Source organism: Protopterus annectens, chromosome 1.part0, assembly GCF_019279795.1.
Source record: "Protopterus annectens isolate FY-2018-M chromosome 1.part0, PAN1.0, whole genome shotgun sequence".
Classification (NCBI taxonomy): Eukaryota; Metazoa; Chordata; order Ceratodontiformes; family Protopteridae; genus Protopterus; species Protopterus annectens.
Window position 1 is genome coordinate 1,234,419,546 of NC_056725.1, and position 20,264 is coordinate 1,234,439,809.

The 20,264-nt window shown below is 40.7% G+C and overlaps 1 protein-coding gene across 3 annotated transcripts in view; it reads right to left on the reverse strand.

Annotated features, from left to right (window-relative positions):
* FAXC (failed axon connections homolog, metaxin like GST domain containing) overlaps positions 1-20,264 on the reverse strand; it is a 1,137,834-nt gene that overhangs the window by 333,890 nt on the left and 783,680 nt on the right. For all 3 annotated transcript variants that reach the window (XM_044065817.1, XM_044065809.1, XM_044065824.1), the window contains exon 4: positions 2,686-2,903. In XM_044065817.1, the coding sequence (XP_043921752.1) occupies positions 2,686-2,903 (218 nt within the window). The remainder of the gene's footprint in view (positions 1-2,685; positions 2,904-20,264) is intronic.

The following is a 20,264-nucleotide window of genomic DNA, read 5'->3' on the forward strand; positions in this document are numbered from 1 at the left end:
GCTATATATATATATCTCATTAGTAGAGTTGTCACTATGATGCCATGATACACACTTATCAAGTATCCACTCAAAAAGAAGCCAGTCATGAAACCATAACATAGACCAGCTACACCATATGCATGCATTGTGTACTGGAAGTTAATGCAATACTGCCCTTTACATATGATGTACCACTGCCCACCTGGACCTTTGTGCACCTAATATACAGATATGTGCACTTGATAGCCATAAACACTGAGGAAAATCAGGTTATCCTGTGAAAGACCTCTTTGGTGGAAGAACTCTGCATGGTTTCAGTAAAATATACAGCTGCATGCACATTCTAGCATAACATCCACAAACATGTTATATAATCTGGACGGTGAGGTCTTCTACATTGCCATAGTATCACCTTTTGGCCTTCAAAGCAAAGCACATTGGCAGGATGTACAGAGCACTAATTACCTTTGTGTGCAATCTGATGACCCATCTTCTCCCATCTTGGAGTGCTGTATGTAACATCATTAGCTCACATACCAGGATCAAATCATCCTCATCAACCCTATATCTATATAGAATTTCCATGTGACATCAGTTAAGGTCTGCATCCTGCGGTGGTGGTGCTGCGGTAGCGTTGTCACCTCACAGTAAGACGTTGTCCTGTTCGATTCTCAGCTAGAGCGTCTTCTGTGTGGAGACATGCGTGAATGGGCGTACCTTCATTGAAGGTTGTGCGTCAGAGCTGGCAACTCGGCACGTAAAAATCTACTGCCAATCATTAGCGGACCGGAGTTCCGCTGTGGCGACCCCTAACCGGGAAAAGCCAAAAGATGCAACAACATCAGTTAAGGTCTGCAAGACAGCTCTGACCCTTATGCAGAGTTGTGCACATTTTTGCACCTGACTTTATTCTGAGGTTTGCTGCTACTGTGCTCCAACTAGGGCAACAGCATACAGCATCATCACTGTGTAGCACACTTTACCTCATTACAGCCTAACAATGTCTCCATGTGCTTCTGCAGTTACACCCTGCCGAAGCCACTAGGCATCTTATATAGCCTGTTCATAGTTACATTAATAGTTTCAAAACCATGCTACATAGAAGCTATTGAATATTTCATTGCAAAGCTTATATGATGGGCAAAGCAACTGCACTAATATTTGACCTCTGACTAGTGTTGCTTAAGAGACATTAACAGGTATTCATGTACTATTAATATTATTAAAATGTTCATGTTTTCTAAATATCTCACCAATCAAGTAACACAGACTTGACTGCTTAGCTTCATATGAAAGCTCACAGATGGATGAGCAAAATGCTGCTGACAGTATGTATGTATGTATGTAGTTTGACTGGATACAGAGATACTGTAAGTTGTTTTACAAAATATTACACAACTAATATTTACTTTGTTTATTATGACATAAAATACAGCTGAATACCTAGAATATAATGCAGACTACAACTGTACACTTTGTTTGTACTAAACAGCATGCAATTTACATTTCTTTATTAACCCTTATGGCTTGAGATACATGAACATTTTGTTTAAAACGGGAGGCTGTAACTTCATTTTTTTCAAAAAGCTCAGGATGCAGTCATTGGGACTTAAGAGTAAAAACCTCCAGAGCTCCATTAGAGTGAATGAGAGAAGTATATTTAAGTATTTAATGCTGATTGTAAGAGTAAATGTATTAGCATACTTAAATGGTGGCTGTCAGCATGGATAGGTAAGCATATTTCTGTATTTAATGCTGGTTGTAACTGTGGATAGATAAGCATATTTACATTTAAATGCTGAGCCAACCTCACTAGTATGTATCTGTGAGCTGCTACTTAATCCCATGAGCACATTAGAATACCATGAGCAGATATTAGCTTAGGCTGGGCAATAAAATCTTTTGAGAAATGTTATGATCCTAATACCATTTGCACACTGTAGCTTGGAATACATCAGCTTTTTTTAGTCAAAATAGCTTAATGAAACCCGCCACACAAGTACTCTGTAATAAAAATAGGCCTGCTCTTTGTTGGTCAAACAAACTTTTAGTTTAAATATCCTAACCACATAGTCCTCTGCATTTTAATAACCATTTCCTGATTATACATTCAGATGCATGCTGCTATGAAAAAGTCATATTTTCCTTTACAAGTATGTACAAGTATTTCACGATCCATATTATTAGACTACCATGGCAAAGACCAAATTAAACAAGACCTAAATTCATAAACTACCTAGAAATGCAGAGCCCTTGATGTTGTAGTCTCCACCCTTTTTCTTACTTGTAGTTAAAATGGATAAGCCAGCCAAAGCATGAAGTTCTGATTAAAGTTTGTTCAACCACAGAGGAATAGTCTGCCGCATATAATTATTACCCTTAAATGTATTATTAGTTTTTAGTATAAACTCTGAATTGCAGTGGAAATTTTTTTTTCATTACTCCAGACCTATTAGCACTATAAGAGTTTCATCTGTATGACAGCTAAAAACTAGGGATAACTTACCCCTCAAAAACCTGTAGTTAATAATATATAGTTTCCTGTAGCTGTAATCAACATATGGTACTTCTTGCAGAGAAGAGACGTTAAAAGAGTCAGGCAAAGTAATGTAGTGAGACAGGCAGAAGTAAGAGTTGCTGTGCATGACTTTTGCACATTTTAAATGTAAAATTGAATCTTAGGTAAGACAGAGTGCACCATACCTAAGAGTACTGCTAGAGTCCTCATGTCTTTTTCCATTAGCCTGTACAACTCTTCTTCAGAGAATCGACCAATCCCGTGACCATACATTTCCCGTTTTACAATTCCTTTAGTGAGATGGCACAGAATCCACTTTAAGAGGTCAGAAAGTGGGCCCGAAAAACAAAGCAGCTTTTGGGTTTCATGGAGGTTGTCGACCCACTGGCAGTAAGCTACTGTCCTGAAACGTTAGAAGAAGAATAGATCAACAAACAAAAATATTATGAGTAACTTAGACTTAAATGCATGTATGCAAATGATTTTAGTTTCTGTATTGCTCAATCAAAATTATTTCCAAGACACATTTAGACCCAGTGTTATTTATAACTACATATCTATTACATACATACATCTATATGTAAATATGTAAATATCTGTGTATTGAGTGTGTGTGTGTGTGTGTGTGTGTGTGTGTGTGTGTGTGTGTGTGTGTGTGTGTGTGTGTGTGTGTGTGTGTGTGTTATATCTTCCACTACGTGACCCCAGGTTTCAAGTGGCTGAAGCTTCAAATGAATAAAAAAAGTCAAAGTTGCAGCCTTTCAAAATAATAAAAAAGTGTCTTTGCAAAGGAGCAGGTGCCTGCATTCTGCCATTTGGGGCTACTTCACTTCTACATCCTCCTTAGTTAAAAATATTATCCCTCAACTTGCACAAGCATGGCAAAAGATCACATGCATTCAAAAGTGCAGATAGGCACAATCTGATGAGTGCATTTGTTTTCTAAGCATTTCTTGGAAATGTTATTACACAAAAAGCATACAATGTTTGAATTGTCTGAAGTATAATACGGAACTATAACAAACATGCTTACATAATAGGAATGCACTTCTAAAAATAACTAGTCCGTGTGGCAACAGTTGAAAATAATGTTTTCTTTCCTCTATGTATAGGTAGTGTTTTAGCTTAGATACTTTTTAAAATTATAGGTTGGTGGTGGGGGGCAACAATATTAGGTGTCAGTACAAAGTATAAACCTCTGGCTACAGCACTACTGCACATACTGCTTCATCACCAGAACAAACAGAAATTGCATCAGCAGTCACTTTTGCATGAAAACATCGTTTGTCAAGAGGAACACAGACAGTTAAAAGGAAACCTCATCCACTTGCACCTTAACAACTAATATATTTACAAAGGGAACCATACAAATAATGATAAAAAATGCAAAATTCACCTCAGAAAGGGAACCACTGCATATCATATAAATACAAATAAAAAAATGCAGAATTCAGTTACAAAGCACCATGCTATTAACAAGTGTAAACAGTTTTATCCCCTCATCACCACAGGATGTCATCAGATATAGTAAAATAGAAACTTCTGAAATCACGTCTTAGCAGTTAAAATTGTACATTTTGGCATGTGTAAACTTCAAGAATAAAAATCATTAATAAAACATTATAATAAATATTTAATACACATAGAACTTTTCATCTCAACCATGTGTGTCTTAATTTGGGTGTGATACTAACAATCTTGTTCAAACCTGGAACCATACATACTCCTAAAAGCAACTGTCTTTGCATTTCTAATCTATTTAATAAAATTTCCCATTCACCACCTTTATCATCCAGAGTAATGCTATCCAATACACCAACTAAAAAAAAATCCGTCTCTTTTGAACAGAATAATCAGAGGATTATATATATAGGTTGATAGTTTTCACATAATAAAGATGGTCCTTAATTTTCAGACAATTTTCTAATAGTTTTATGTATGAACAGTAATAGTTATATAAATTATAATTACAGAATTACATGTGTAATATTCTTTATTACAAAAAGTTCTACCTGTGCCCTCTTCTGTAAAATCTGGGCCTTCCTTTGTGTATTTAGAACACTTACAGAATGTACATTTAAAAGCCAACTTCTAGTATTTTCCCACACCTTCAAAGTGTTACTTGTTCCATCATATTTTTGAAAGAGAAATTCTTTTTAAAAGTAAAATTAGGAAAAGGGCCTACTATGTATCATAACGACTGGTTTCTTCTCAAAATGTTCATGTTGTTAGTCATAATATTTTTTATTTTAACAGGTGTCCACTGAATATTGTAACTCGTTATAACACATTTCAGATTTGTCCTTGTGTGTGTTATCTACCTTAATCCCCTCCTTTCTTCCCAAATCAGTTTCTGATATCCTGTTGTTAATTCCATGTATCTCTTTCTTTCTTTCTTCCTCTCTCTCTCTCTCACTCTCTCTCTCAATCTCTCTCTGTATATATATATATATATATATATATATATATATATATATATGTGGGTAATTTAGTAATCTACACATTTGTCTCACACATGGTTTACCTAAACAAACTTAGCTAAACTACAACTGCTCAACAGCATATTTGTGTGAAAATACTTGGTCTAAACTCAATGGCCCCAATTCCAAAAGACAGACTGAGAGCAGGTGGTTTGGAATCTGCTCTCCATAGTAAGCTTGTTTATAGAAAGGCCTTACAGTGAAGAAAGTCACTTACACTGAGAGTAAGTCTTTCGTAATCAGGACCGACTTACACTGAGAGCAACTCTTTTGGAATCTGGCCCATTACATCTGAAAAAAAGAATATCTACAACACATTAATCAATAAGAAGAATTGTTGAGTTTGTGAACTTGTAAAAAAGTTAACTTCAAGTGTTTTACGCAGGGGGACTGCCCACTGCACCCTCCATTGTGGGGTCATGCCCCCCACCCCCTGAAATTATATAAACTAACTACTCAGTTGCACCAATTCTACAATGGGAGAAATCTCTCAAAACCAGGGAATCAATACCAGGGCACACATATGTATTGTACCAACAGTGATTTACAATAAAAAAAACACTGATCTGTGTTATGTGCTGGAGAGATGTGTCTCTAGGTTGTACTGCTTAAAGCAATCCATTGGTGGACACTGTGTTCCATACAGTATATTTTCTGACTGTATCTGCCATTACTTCTCATCTGTCAACTAAATATGATTAGACCAAATATTTTCACACAAATGTATTTTCGCATTTTAGGTCAACATATTTAGCTCAATTGTGTTTCACATAAATGTGTATTTGAGCAATTTACATAGACCCATATCCAAATATATATACAGATGTATGCATAAATATACACATAGAATACATGTATACTTGTACATCCATACATATACACACATACATACAGTGCTCTGAGGCACAAAGTTAGAATATAAACAAACATCTATCTTCTGATGCTGAAATTAAATGCTGTAAAGATGGGGAAAGTAATATTAATGTTGTAGATCCTTACCTCTCTCACAACCTGTATCATTTACTTTTCACTCACCATAATATATCTCCCACCAGCATAAACAAACACACAAACAATAAGTGCCCAGTGCCCTATATCCTCTGTGATTGCATTAAGAAATGTACTACATAAAAATCCCAAATGCTTTAACATACATTTTTAAATTTATTTACTTCTTAATCAAGCAAGTGAACTAGTCCTTTTCAGACCCTTTTCTGAAACAACCTGGGCCATAAAAGCAAAGGTAAAAATAATGCCTATGTGGATAATTAAAAAAAAATAATATTTCATTCAAAGTAAAGTTTATATTCAGCAATTTGGTAGGACAGTTTTACATCTTATATAGTTTTTATTTATCCTTTATATTAAAAAATTGAAGCTTTATTTTGATGCAAAAATAGTCTGGTTACAGCACATTACAAATCAATTTTGGGCAATAAAAAACAAGTTCTCCCTATATTTCAAACAGGGCTATTGTATTCATATATTATCCAGAGAAAGTAGCATTTTCTAAGTTTTATGTCAAGATCCAAACTTTTGCTAACACTATGAATACCTGTTTCCAAAAATTAATGCATATTCTTAAGTTTGGTAATGCTAATCAGATTTTTCCAAAAAAAAAATAAAATAAATAATTATATATATATATTTATATATATATATATATATATATATATATATATATATATATATATATATATCATATATGTACTCATCATGGAGCCCAGTGAGATAAATTACAAAAGTGGAATTCCAAACTTATTCCAAAGGATGAATACTGCAGTGACTGAGTAAAAAATACTATGCAAAGGTACCTCTTGTGGTCAAACTGTAAATTACAGTGTAACAGCAAATGAAGTGGACCTGACAGATGGCATAATAGAAATATGGCACCAAAGTATCAAACATTAATATAGTTTTACTTGCTGAATTAAATGCAAGTGCATAGATTTGGCAATATGCAATCATTTTAGAACAGAGTGCTTGTTTTATGGTTTCAATAATCGCCCAAGCCTCTCTTATTCAACAATTCACTCCCAAAAGGTGGTTTACAGCTGTTCACAGAATCATATTTTGGAGTGCAATTGTGCAATAGTATAACATACTTCATTAAGTGGGGATACAGAAATACCTTGCTTAAAACTTTGATTTGGAATGTTAAAATCACAAAGGTGTGGTCATTCATTAAGTTCCACTGTCAAAATGGAGCAAATCAACATGCTTATTTCCCTCTGTACTCAGCTGCTGAAAAAAAAATAAGTATTTGGCCTAGAATGTGGCTCTGTATTTCTGAATGGTAAGTATGTGTACAGTTGAGTGCTTTAGATTCTGGAAAAACAATAGGAAACTTGAAAGGTGACGGTATAGGTAGGACAAACATATATACTTTATCCATCAGAAGGAGACTATCTAATCTGCCACTGCATGCAAAGGGTATCCTACAGTTGTTCCTCCCCATACCATCCCTAATGCGTGCACTTGTCTCATACAGTCTCAAAAGCATCAGTGGATTTATATCTTACCACCTACTCAGGCAACTCATTTCATATGTCCAGTACCATTCTGAGAAACACATCTTTATTTCAAGCTAAAAATGTATCTTCTCTTTGTAACTAGTGTCCCTTCCCATTTTCACTGAACATTCATCCTAAATTCCATTCCTTTACAATCTTCCTTCATAATCTTTTGTACCATGATTCTGTCGCCATACTTTTTTTTCCAGAAAAAAGAGCTACAGTTCATTCAACTTTCTTTCAATGTGCAGTCTAGCTATGTGCTTTGTTTCCATGCTTAGTACTCTTTCCAATATTCTAATGTCCCTTTCCCAATCTGGCCTCCATAAGTAGATGCAGTATTCCAGCTGTAGCCTGACCAGTGACTAGGAGAGAAAAGGCACTGTCTTCTTGTTCCTGGATTCTCTACCCCTGAGAATGTAACCCAGCATCCTGCTAACCTTGGATACTGCCTTTCCCAAATGTACCTGGTGATATACTGGTGCTGCTAATACTTGCAGCTAAATCATTTGCCCGTTCTGCCTGCTTGGGCACTACTCATCCTGTTGCATTCTCCACCCATTATCCATTCATTGTGACAGAGACAGAACTTTACATGTATGTACATTATCTCTTAGCTGCCACTTGTCTGTCTAATTAATTTCTTTAGAGGCCTCCTGGTTTCACAACTTGTCTTTTTGTCATATGTGGAAAGAATGATACTGCTTTCGTTGTAATCTGTTATGCTCAGCATGAGCACAGAGAACAGCAGTAGGTTCGGGGCTGATTACAATAGCACAATATTCACCTTCATGCTCCCTAAAAATCCTGTTTTTAGCACCATTTCTTAGTCCCCTCATGCAACTGCAATTTTCATCATTCCTCAGCAAACAATAAAGTAGACCAGATATGTACTCCTTTGGAAGAGATGTTACACCGAGGTGCCACCCGCTTGAGTTAGTAGTAGCTCAGGTGGATGTAAAACCAGTAGTCAGGGACATAGGGACACACATAGGTGGTAATCTAGCCTTTGATCATCATGTGTCTACAGTAGTGAGGAAATCATTCTATGTTGTGCAACTTATAAACAAAGGTATGGCATCTAAGTCCAAGGAAGTCATTGTTCCACTGTATTCGGCATTCATCAGACCTGTCATTGAATATAATGCTCCCCATGATATGTACCTAACCAGGCATATCCAACAACCTGAATGTCCACAGAGGTTCCTTGCTAAAAGAATACAGGGTGTAAGTAATATGTCCTGTGCAAACCACCTCAAGGCCCTATCCCTGTATTATGTCTCCCACAGGCTTTTGAGTGGAGATCTACGTCTGGCATACAGGGCATTGTCAGACCCCACTCTGATGGACTTCCTACATATCCACAAAACAAACAGCACCAGAATTACCCGTTCTAAAGACTTAAAGCTTACTTGTGATATAAATAGGTCCTGCTGAAGAGACAGGTTTGTATCCCAGAGGCTACCATGTCTATGGAACATGCTCCCCATCCATGTGAAGCAGAGTTCCTCCCTAACCCAATTCAAGTGCAACTTGGACAATTGCATGGGAAACCAGAAATTCATCCTGGTTTGGCACCTATGTCTCTAATGGACACAGGTAACCTGTAAATGGTTCATCTCCCAAACCTCTACTTACACTTATCAAGGGTATCAGAACTTGTCAGAGATTTGGGATGCATGGCTAGGCATAAAAAAGCCCTTTTGGTCATTAGCCTTGTGAACACATATGAACCTAAAAGATCCCAAGGCACCTATTTAAAAGAGAAGATCATAGGAAGCTATTAGGCCATTGGCCCTGAGGCCCTTATAAGCCTAGCCATGAGTTTCACCCATGATTAGACAAGTCAGCACCTGATGCTCCTGTCCAGCAGGGACAAAGGTGGAATCCCAGGGGTGTATTTTCTGTTTCCCATCCAGTTATCCAGGAAGCGCTTAAAAAGGGATAATGATGTACTCTGCTTGATGTGGAGAGAGGGTCTACTCCACAGATGGGGGGAGTCTCTAGGACACAAATCTGTCCTGCCAACAAGTCCTGTTGATGTCACAGACCAGGTTGAGGTTGTGTGTGCAGGTTACTCGAGTGGAGCTTGACTTGTGGATATACAGCAGTCCCATCAAGGCAGCTTCTGACATTGCTCTGTATGCCAGACAGTGGTCACTTCTTGAGGTGTCTGTATGAAACTGAGTAGAGGGATAGGACTTTTAGCCTATCTGTGTAGGGTAGATGTTTAAGGCCCTGAATTCTCCTGGTGAGTATCGTCTGTGGTCTCTCCAGATGCTGCATGTGCTTTGCGCAGTACATGCCAAAAGAGGTGTTGTACTCAATAATGGGCTTTATAAGGGAAGAATATAGGGATGTTATGACCTCCTTGGCCCCGGATGAGATACCCTTACTTATGAGGTGGGCCATGTAGAAAGCTTTCCATACAATAGAAGCAACATGGTGGTCAAAGGTCAGGTTGCTATTAACCTGGGTGCCCAAATCCCTCACGACTGACTGCGTGCTTAGGACATTGTTATTACAACTTGTGGGGATGTCACTCTCCCCAAAGGGGATGATGATGCAATTTTGGTATTCAGCTTGAGGCCATGTTTTGGGCACCAGTCATTTGTTTGGATGAGACCCTCTTGGAGAATGTCCACATCACTAGGGGAATTGATGGCAGCACCCAGCTTGCAGTCATCTTCAAACTTGGTTAGCCATAGCCCACTGGTTTTGACCTGCAACTTATAAAAGTATATCCCAAATAACAGAGGCCTCAAGACCGATCCCTGGGGAAAGGTCGCTCATTACAGGTCTACTGCTTGAGGTGGCTTCCCCTATTTTGACTAGGTGGGTTCTATCAGTGAGCCAGTTTGCTACCCATCTAGTAACATACAGATTGATGGCTAGTTGAGAGACTTTATCTATTATGCCCGAGTGGGGAATAGTGTTGAAGGCTTTGGCCATGTCAAGGTAGGCAGTGTGCAATGTGTTCCCCTCATCCATGGCTTTGGTGGCTGTCTCAAAGAAGTCAACCAAATTTAATAGACATGACCTCCCCTTGATGAAGCCAAACTGTGTGGGATTGAGTGTTTGGAGGTTGCCAATGTCCTTGTTAATGAGGTCCATGATAATCCATTCCATGGCCTTGCAGATCAGGCTAGTTAGGCTGGTGGGTCTATAATTTCCTGGATCGTTGGATAGTCCACCCTTGTGTAAAGGGATGACAGTGACTGTCCTCCACTCAGCTGGGATGAAGCCAGTATTCAGGCTTTGGATGAACAGGGCACCTAATGGTGATGCAAGTTCCTGCCTGAGTTCATGTAGGATGCAGCCTGGAATGTTATCAGGTTGCATGGAGGCTGTATTTTTTGCCTTTGAGAGGGCAGTGATGACCTGTTCCCTAGATATAAGGGGAAGGGAGCAGGTACTGGGGATGTCCTGATTTACTGATGGGGGGGACAGAGGGGTGAAGTTTTCATTGAACCTGTCTGCCAGCAAGTTGGCTATATCAATGGCATTTGTGTATGTGGTGTCCTTGCCACCAGCTCTGAGCGGATTTGGGTGCTTCCTTTGAGATTGTGGACATATGTGAAGAAGGCCTTATGATTGTCAATAGTAGATGTGGCCAATTTGGACTCAAAGTTTGCTTTGGAGGATTTCACTAGTGCTCTTATTTGCTTGTTCAGGCTAAGGAGAGATTGCTTCCAACTGGGCACCTGCGCCTTCTTGGTCCTGGACAGCAATTGTTTTCCTTTTGTTAAACAGTTTATTTATTGTAGATGTCCACCAGACAGGTTTACTCTTCCTTGCAGAGGATGATTTTGTCCTGTCAGGTATTCCTGGTTCCATGCATCTATATAAATGGTCATATAGTACTTAGATTTGGACATTGGTGCCAGTTCCTACATTGGGGAAAGGGGCTGTGAAGCTGTTTATACCATCCCTCAGGAGGTTGTAATCAGTTTTGCAGAAGTTCTTTATCTCACCTTAGCTAGAAGGGGGGTTGGAGAGATGGTGGCTTCGAAAATGACCACTTTATGGTCAGATCTTACCAGGGAGGATGATACTGTAGGGATGCTGCAGTGGTTACTCATGTTGGTTAATACCAAGTCCAAGATATCATCACCTCTTGTGGGAGTATCGACTAGCTTTTCCAAGGCATTTGGACTGACAAAATCGAGAAATCTCTGGGCATTTGTGTTCTGGCATGAGCATTTCTTCCAATCCATGTTTGGGTAGTTAAAGTCACTCAGGACTCTGGGTAAAGGGTTGAATCTTGATAGATTCATAGAGGTCTGGATAGGTGAAGTGGGCATCTTGAGACAAATCTGGGGGCCTGTAGCTAGATATGATTTGAATATGGGTCTTGTCAATGGTTAACTGTATCTGGAGTGTTTCCTGTACATCATACTGTTTCACCAGCCTGGAGGTGTGTATGTCTTTAATATATATTGAAACTCCACCTCCTTTGGCTTTGCTGCCCACAGTTTGGGGTCTGAATGTATGATAGGATGAGTAACCAGGTAAGGCTGGAGTGCTTTCCACAGCTTTGAATCAAGCTTCTGTGACTGCGCAAATGTCAGCATCTTCCAGTGTTAATGCTTGCAATGAGTGGAGTTTAGTTACTCAGTGCCCTGCAAAATTTATCCTAATAGTATAAATACCACCTCAGTCACCTCTGAAAAGAGACCAATAGCCTAGTAGTACTAACCTGGTCAACAAAGGATAAATAAATAAAAATGAATGAATGAATAAATAAATAAATAAAACAAATTCTTTGGGCCACTGCAAACATACTTTGAATTGTTTGCTTCCTACCTGGCAGTTGGAGGAGAAAATTAAGGCTGTGAGCCTTATTTCCTGTCATGCAGCATTTGATTTCCTTATTAGCCAACCGCATGACGTTGACCAAGTCACTTAACCAGCTGTTGCTCCCAAATCACCACTAAAAAGGTACCATGTGTCCAGTGGGCCTAACCTGTTAACAAATGTGTGTGTGTGTGTGTGTGTGTGTGTGTGTGTGTGTGTGTGTGTGTGTGTGTGTGTGTGTGTGTGTATATATATATATATATATATATATATATATATATATATATATATATATATATATATATGTATATATATGTGTATATATTTACTTTTTTGACATACCCAACATGTAGAAGTAGTGTCTGATCTTGACACCTACCCTTTCATTTCTAGTGTCCCACAAGATTCACTTTTCCACTAGGGACGAGGTCTTTAGTATCAATGCCATGTAGATGATGCAATTTTTTCTATACTTTCCTCAGAATAAAATAATAGAGGTAAACTCCACTGGTAAAGATCTGGAAAGCAATCAAAACTGGATAATCCATAATCAGCTGAAACTCAATATCTTCAAAACAATGGCCATTGTTATTCAAAGGTACTCAGACTGTCTGGCTTTAACTTCCACCATCATTTATGGTGGTGATATGTTGAAATTTGTAGATAAGGTTAGACATCACGGTGTGTTTCTTGATGAAAAATTGATGCTTGGGGGCAGCTGTCATATATCAAAAGATTATCTTGTTTCCAGTTAAGGAACATAATCCACATCTAGTATCTTATCCTTTCCAATTACCTTTCTGCACTTGTGTTTGTCACAGTCTACTCCTGAATCAGCTACTGCAACTCCCTTTACCTAGGGTTCCCAAGCATACAACTTGAACAATCTGGGTCTACTTCAAAACATCGACTTACCACATCATCGAAACCCAGTTCATCGAGACCACATCAGCTAAACCTTAAAATATTGAACAACCAGAACTGAAAAGCCTCACCCCAGGAACTGAACCACTTGGCTACCAGGATAAAAAAAAAAACAGTGCAGTAACACACACCAGAGTGGGGGGCTTCACCACACACTCCCTGATGTGAGAGGCTCTGCCCACCACACCCTCCTAACTAAATAAACTAACTCCAAGATCACACTACAGTGGGGAAATGGCAATGTTCACCATGGTGGCTAAGTGGTTATTTTCCCAGGGTTAGTTTTCGATGTTCCCGGTGTTCGATATTTTAAGGTTTTGCTGATGTGGTCTCGATGAACTGGGTTTCAACAATATGGTACATCGACATTTTGAAGTAGACCCAGAATTCTATGGCCAGTTGCTTAAAGGTACAGGTCCAAAATGCTACTCAATGTAGATATTTACTGGTGGCATTCATATATGTCTGCTAATATTGCATCCCTAGGTTTTGGTTTCAGTATATGTATCCAGTCAGGACAACTCTGATTTCTTTCTTAAATTCTTGCAGGTGCTGGCTGGATCAGTAATCATGGAATCATTAGGGGATAGTAATTAGAACTGGACTCTGTGTTCTACCTTTAACAAACAAGATCCTATTGCTTGTAGTCAGAGTAAAGATCTTGGTTTACTGAAGGCATAATACAAGCTTATTTCCTGTCTGTACCCTTTTTCAAAGAAGTAGTCAAGCTAGAGTTTTAACTGTGTGATACCTTAAACCTCCTGTAATGGAGGCCCATGGGATATATGCAAATGACACCTTAAGGACATCATGTGTTTCAGCTACATGACTTCTGAATGTCCGTGACTTTTTTTTTTTTTTTTTAAATTTTAAGTCTTTTATGGTTACATTCAGGTCATAAAGCTAAGCACCTCTAGCTGTGGATATGCATGTTTTGTCCTTTTTTGTGACCTTATCAGCACACCATACGAGACAGTTTGACTACACTTCAGAAACACAGGCCCCGGGATTCATGCCAGGCGCAGGCATAGCGTAGGGGGTATAACGCCAAATATGGCCGTCGAGCGATTCAGGTATGATCCAATTCCACGTGCACTACCGGCGTACGCCAGAACTGTGCAGCCCCCGGCGTAGGTATGCTAATCACCCCATGTGCAGTGTCGCACCATGCAAATGAAGGCATATAGCGATTCATAAAGTGGTGCAGGCGTAGCTTAAGCCCACGGAAATGTAAACCAAAAAACACGGTTTACATTTTCCCAAACAGAACATCGGAGCTGTGGAAGAGGGCCAGACCCAGGTATCACAACGTTAACATATGCCAATGGAGAAATACACAGCCAATGGCATAAGAAAAGATGCACAACACGTAAATAACAACATTTAATGTCATGTCCACAGTAACGCACAGCACAACCGCAGGGCATGTGTGCGGAAGCTGTAACATAATGAAATAATATAAAAATGTCATAAAATCGCAAAGTAATAGAAATCAGGTTTACAGCATAATACACAATGGTAGGCATGGAACACCACAACCAAGGTGCAAGGGTTGCTAAGGGCCTGCGATAGTGTTCGGCGCGGTAACTATGAATTAGTAGTCAATGCCATGCAAATGAGGCAGATAATACTGAATCCCAAATGTCCCGCCGGATGAAGGTTGTACCATACGGCACAGCGGTATAACACCAAGGAGTGGCTCAGAGGAGATACATGACATCAGCAGAGGGGTGTGCCACTGTAGCAGTAAGCACATTGGAGCATTGCAAATCTGGCCTGTCCGTTGCTAAGCAAAGCTGCAGGACAGGGGTGGGGAGGAATCGTTTAGCTGAGAGCACACATGGTGCCCAAAAGCGCATGTGTACGAGGATGAAAACGTGCCCGAAACCCAGTAATCGGATGCATGCACCGCAAACAATAGCAGAAAAAGGAAGGTCAGGGGAAGAAAAGAAGGAAATGCGGAAGTAGGGTAATTGGAGTACTAATGAGCAATCAACACCAATCAACCCACGAAGGCCAATCGACGGCAGCTGACAAGTCTGCTTGCAGAAACCTGCAAAACAGGATAGGGGAGGCATTGGAATACAAAGAAAGGAGGGGAGGTATTGGATTGCAAAGATAGGAGACCTGACACAGCAGAGCAAAGCAAACCGACAGCAGACTGGCAGTAGCACACATAACGCAAGATACGCCAGGTCCAGGAAAGTACAAATGAAAGTAGGCTGCAGGATGCACGCCAGAAAATGGTAGGTGCAACGTGCAGAAATGTAAAGGGAAGGTCAAGAGGTAATCCACGGCAGGCAAATGTAATTCAACACCAAAGGCACCACAATAGTAGTTCCGACAGTAAAACACATAAGATAACCTGTAGCTACGATCGTACATACACACCCTATGACATCATCGGTGTTCACAGCACAATAGTATAAAGTGAGAAAGCACCCAACACACACCTGTGTATTCCCAAACACCGCACCATAGGTGTAAACACATGGGAAACTTTTAAAATGTACATGTTGGGAGCTGCCATAGCTGTGATTCATCAGCATGTGTTAGAGACTCACGGTGTTGTGGAGGATGATGCCGACAACCACCGCAGGCCTCGGAGGAGAAGGAGAGTGTTCAGACCAAGGGTAACCTACCAGGGGCTACATGACCTGGAGATAGTAGAGCGTTACAGGGTGGACAGGGACATCTTACAGCAAATAGTGGAGCTGTGCCGGCCACGCCTGAGAACCAGAAACAACAGAGGGGAATCCATCCCAGTGGACACGAAGGTATATGTAAGCCTGTGAATACTGGCCACAGGTACCTTTCAAAGGCCAACTGGAGATATAATGGGTATCTCACAGGCATCAGCATCCAGGGTACTACACCAGTTCCTGGATGCCATGTTACCACATACCAATGAGCAGATATACTTCCCCAGAACTCAGGAGGAGTTGGCCAGCAATATGCGCCACTTCCACCGTGTGGCACAATACCCGGAGGTACTGGGTGCGATAGACTGCACGCACATACAAATCAAGTCACCACCCGGTGAGCACGGTAGGCGCTACATAAACCGCAAGGGATTCCACTCCATCAACTGCCAGGTCGTGTGCAATGCCCAGGGCATTATCATGGATGTGTGTGCTGGCAGCCCTGGAAGGTACCATGACTCCCATATCTGGCATGCCTCACAGCTGTATCAGGTATTTGTCAGGGGAGACATCCCACATGGCCATCTCGTGGGGGATGCTGGCTATGCACTGGAGCCGTGGATGATGACTCCCATCAGAAATGCACACACACCCATGCAAGAACGCCATAATGAGGCACACGCACAAACCAGAATCATCATAGAGCATGTGTTCGGGATGCTGAAATCACGGTTCCGGTGCTTGGATACATCTGGTGGAGCCTTGCAGTACTCTCCAGGCACGTGTGCCCATATCATCATAGTATGTGCCATGCTACATAATATGATCCTGCGGAAGCAGCTGCAGCAGGGACGAAATGGTGAAGGCCCTCATAGCCCACCGCAATTGTCAAGGCCATTACAGGCACAGAGGGATTCAGACCATTAACACACTGTGCCAGCCCCAGTAGGTAGACGGAGGCGTGCCCAATATGTCTACGCCTTGGCAAAGAGGGAACGTATAGCACATACTCTGACAGTGTAGGCCCCTATGGACTGACACCTCTCCACGTGCACACACAGTAAAATGGATGGCACACAAACATGACCACCTGTAAATTGTAATGTATAGGTGGCCCAATGTGTGACTCCTACATAGGCAGCCCTCAAACATTGTAAACACAACAGCCAGTGGAACACGGAATGCCAACACCTGAACAGTACATGAGCCTTACAGCATATGGTGGTGCTGTGTGCCTGTCACGTTCTCCGCCAGATATATATATATATATATATATATATAGATATATAGATATATATATATATATATATATATATATATAGATATATATATATATATATATATATATATATATATATATATGCACACATATGCATATATATATAATACAGATAGAAAGGGCAATAGAGGGATATATGGTGATATAGATGGATTCAGCGATATCTGCAAATATAATAGATAGTTCAACGACATTCATAACATCTTGGAGGTACAAATAAATAGGATACCGCCAACCATGGAATGTGTAACATACCGACATGCGTAACCACGAGGTTGAAAGACCAATAGAACACAGTACCGGAACAGTACATCCGCGAGTAATAGTATGATGATATGAAGGGACAGTTAGTCACCGCTGCCGGTGTCGCGGTCCACGTAGGTACTGTGTTCAACTGTGTCTGTGAGTGCTGTAGTCTGTGTAAGTGTGCGTTCAGGGTGCCGTGTGCGTCTCTGTGTGACTGTAATGTGTGTGTGTGTCCGCAACATGTGTTTGTTAGTGCCAAGTCAGAGGCAGATCAGTACGGTAGGTGTGGGTATAGCTAGCCGTAGGCATACGGTTACTACCTGTCCCACAGTAGGAGGGACAGCCCCACCCTGGGCAGGTGTGTCCTGACATAAAACAGTACAAAGGGCAATTGTCCGAGATGGTAGGACATAAATATGTCTCATATATAATGTAACAGTCGTATTTAATAGTTATGCCTGTATGTAAGAAACGTAAATGTTACATGCAATATGATAAGTAGCCAAAGTCACACAACAATAGGTATGTAGTGAGGATAAAAGTATGTGCTAACCTGTGTACTGACCATGGCTACGTGTTGGCCTGTAAACACCGCTTTGTGTCCCGCAAGTGTCCAACAATGACCATATGAAAAGGTGGCAACCCATGGCAAACAGGCTCTTTTAACAACACAACCACAATGACTGCAAATATCTGGGACAGAAATACAAGGGATAGCTGTCACTTACACATATCCCTTGATATATCACTGCAATTACGGAGGTATACAAGTAGCATGCTCACCTGCAGACGATATAGAAACCAATTAACAACGGCCCAACGTACAATCCCGTAACATGTCTACTAACTGTTAGCTCTCTAATTAGGGATGGAGCCCACACACATATATACGGATTATGTAGAAATGCAAGGCCCACAAACCTGTATATGTTATGTACACCCACCGACATCCCCCACACTAGAAACTAAAGCAATACAGACTGTAATAGCAGCACAAACATCCAGTCAGTCAATTACATCTGCAGAACCCTCAACACACCATGTGAGAGACACAATTAAAGGCGTCATGCAAAATTGCAGGCGTTGTATAATGGAACAAACAGCCATGTTACAGGTTTTGTTTGCAATACTCCGTTATCAGACGTTGGGATGACAGGTACACCCACATGTTGAACCAAATACTCTACCTGTCACACACAATCCACAGGGGACATGAATCCAAACTATACTTGTCTCCATGCATAGCAGTTGCAGTTACACATAACAAAACACAATACAGACCGTCTCCCTGAAGGTAGGGCAAATAAGCAACGCCCAAGTGGAGAATCCAATTATACCCCACTGTCGACGCGTAATTGGCGAATGGAGTAACTGCACAGCTGATATGCAAGTAATTAGTCACTCAGGAACACCAATTGGCGGGATGAATCCACATGTTACAGGTATCGACGTATATAAGGATGACTTGCCAGACATTCAAACCGTATGCTCATACCGAATACCAGTTGAAACACTGTGAGAGAGATAGAAACGAAATGCCGTAACGACAACAAGGTATGTAGAACGCCCGATATGTGAGGTTATGTATAGCATGATCTGTATTAATTAGTTTTACTGTATGTATAGCCTGGTTTGCATTAATTAAACATGTCCGCAATGCATAAAGTGGGGAAAGGTATTTATGTAGTGATGTCTTGCTGAGCATACTAACGCTTGTAGAAACTGTGCATCCAGCAGTGGGACACAAGGTACACAGCACAGACACCACAATGGATGCTACATGAGGGCGTTAAACAGAACAATTCCATACAACCCGCCATCAGTGGTAGGGTATGTCCAACAAGGACGTGCCATAGCAGGGGATAGTATATGTTGATATACTGTCACAGCATGTGTATGGGCATATAACGTTAATGACATATGTAAGGTGGTCCCGCTGTGCAAGTATGCTTTGCATTATGGGATACTATGTGAAATATGTGTAATGTATAGTATTATAGGTAGATATGACAGATATTCTACACAGCATAACAGGCATATCATGCATACCACAGGTATCGCCTATTGGTATGTACAATAACAGGATACATATGGCCTGTAGGTATGGGACATAGTAATAGCATGATAGCTAATCTAAATGGAAGGGCTACCAAGTAACCATGCACAAAGGACATGTAATAGCTTCACAGGTGCATAGTGGGGTACTATGCAGTCTGGCAAGTCCATGTGTAAGCACAACTACAGTGTTCACACTAGTGGCACCTCTCTAGGGTAGTGTCCTGTGAACAGCAGAGCCAGCTGTCACCTGCACCTCTGCACAGTACAGCCACTGCAGTGATCCCAGGCCTACATGTGTCTCCCAAACACCAAGGGAGGTATCACATGAACAGTGCTACTGAGTGTCCCTGCGTGATGTACATAGGACTTATGTTCCAAAGCATGGTGAGTGTCCAGTTTGGGAATGTAACCCACAAGCACATCCCACTCATTGCGGCGTGTGTGCACATATCCATGAGCATGTTGCTCACAGTGGCCTCTGCTTATGTCGCGTATGAGGAGTATATCCATTAATAATGTTGTGGACATGGGCCATGTCTGATCAGCAGAGGTCACCCCTGAGTATGTAGTATGCAAATGTGTACAGATGTGGTGTCCGTAGTGCAGCCGCATATTTAAACTGTCGGAGCTCAGTAAACGTCATGGCGTGTTAATGTTGTGGCATGTAAAGCTGTAGCTGTTGTGTAAGGTACACCCTAAATGGGGTGGTGTACCCTTGAATGTGTGTAGATGTCTTGAGTTCAGAGGTACAATGGGTGCCTATGTACCAGCTACACACCCAGTACAGATAGGTGTGGCCACGTAGAAGGATATCCACGCCACAGT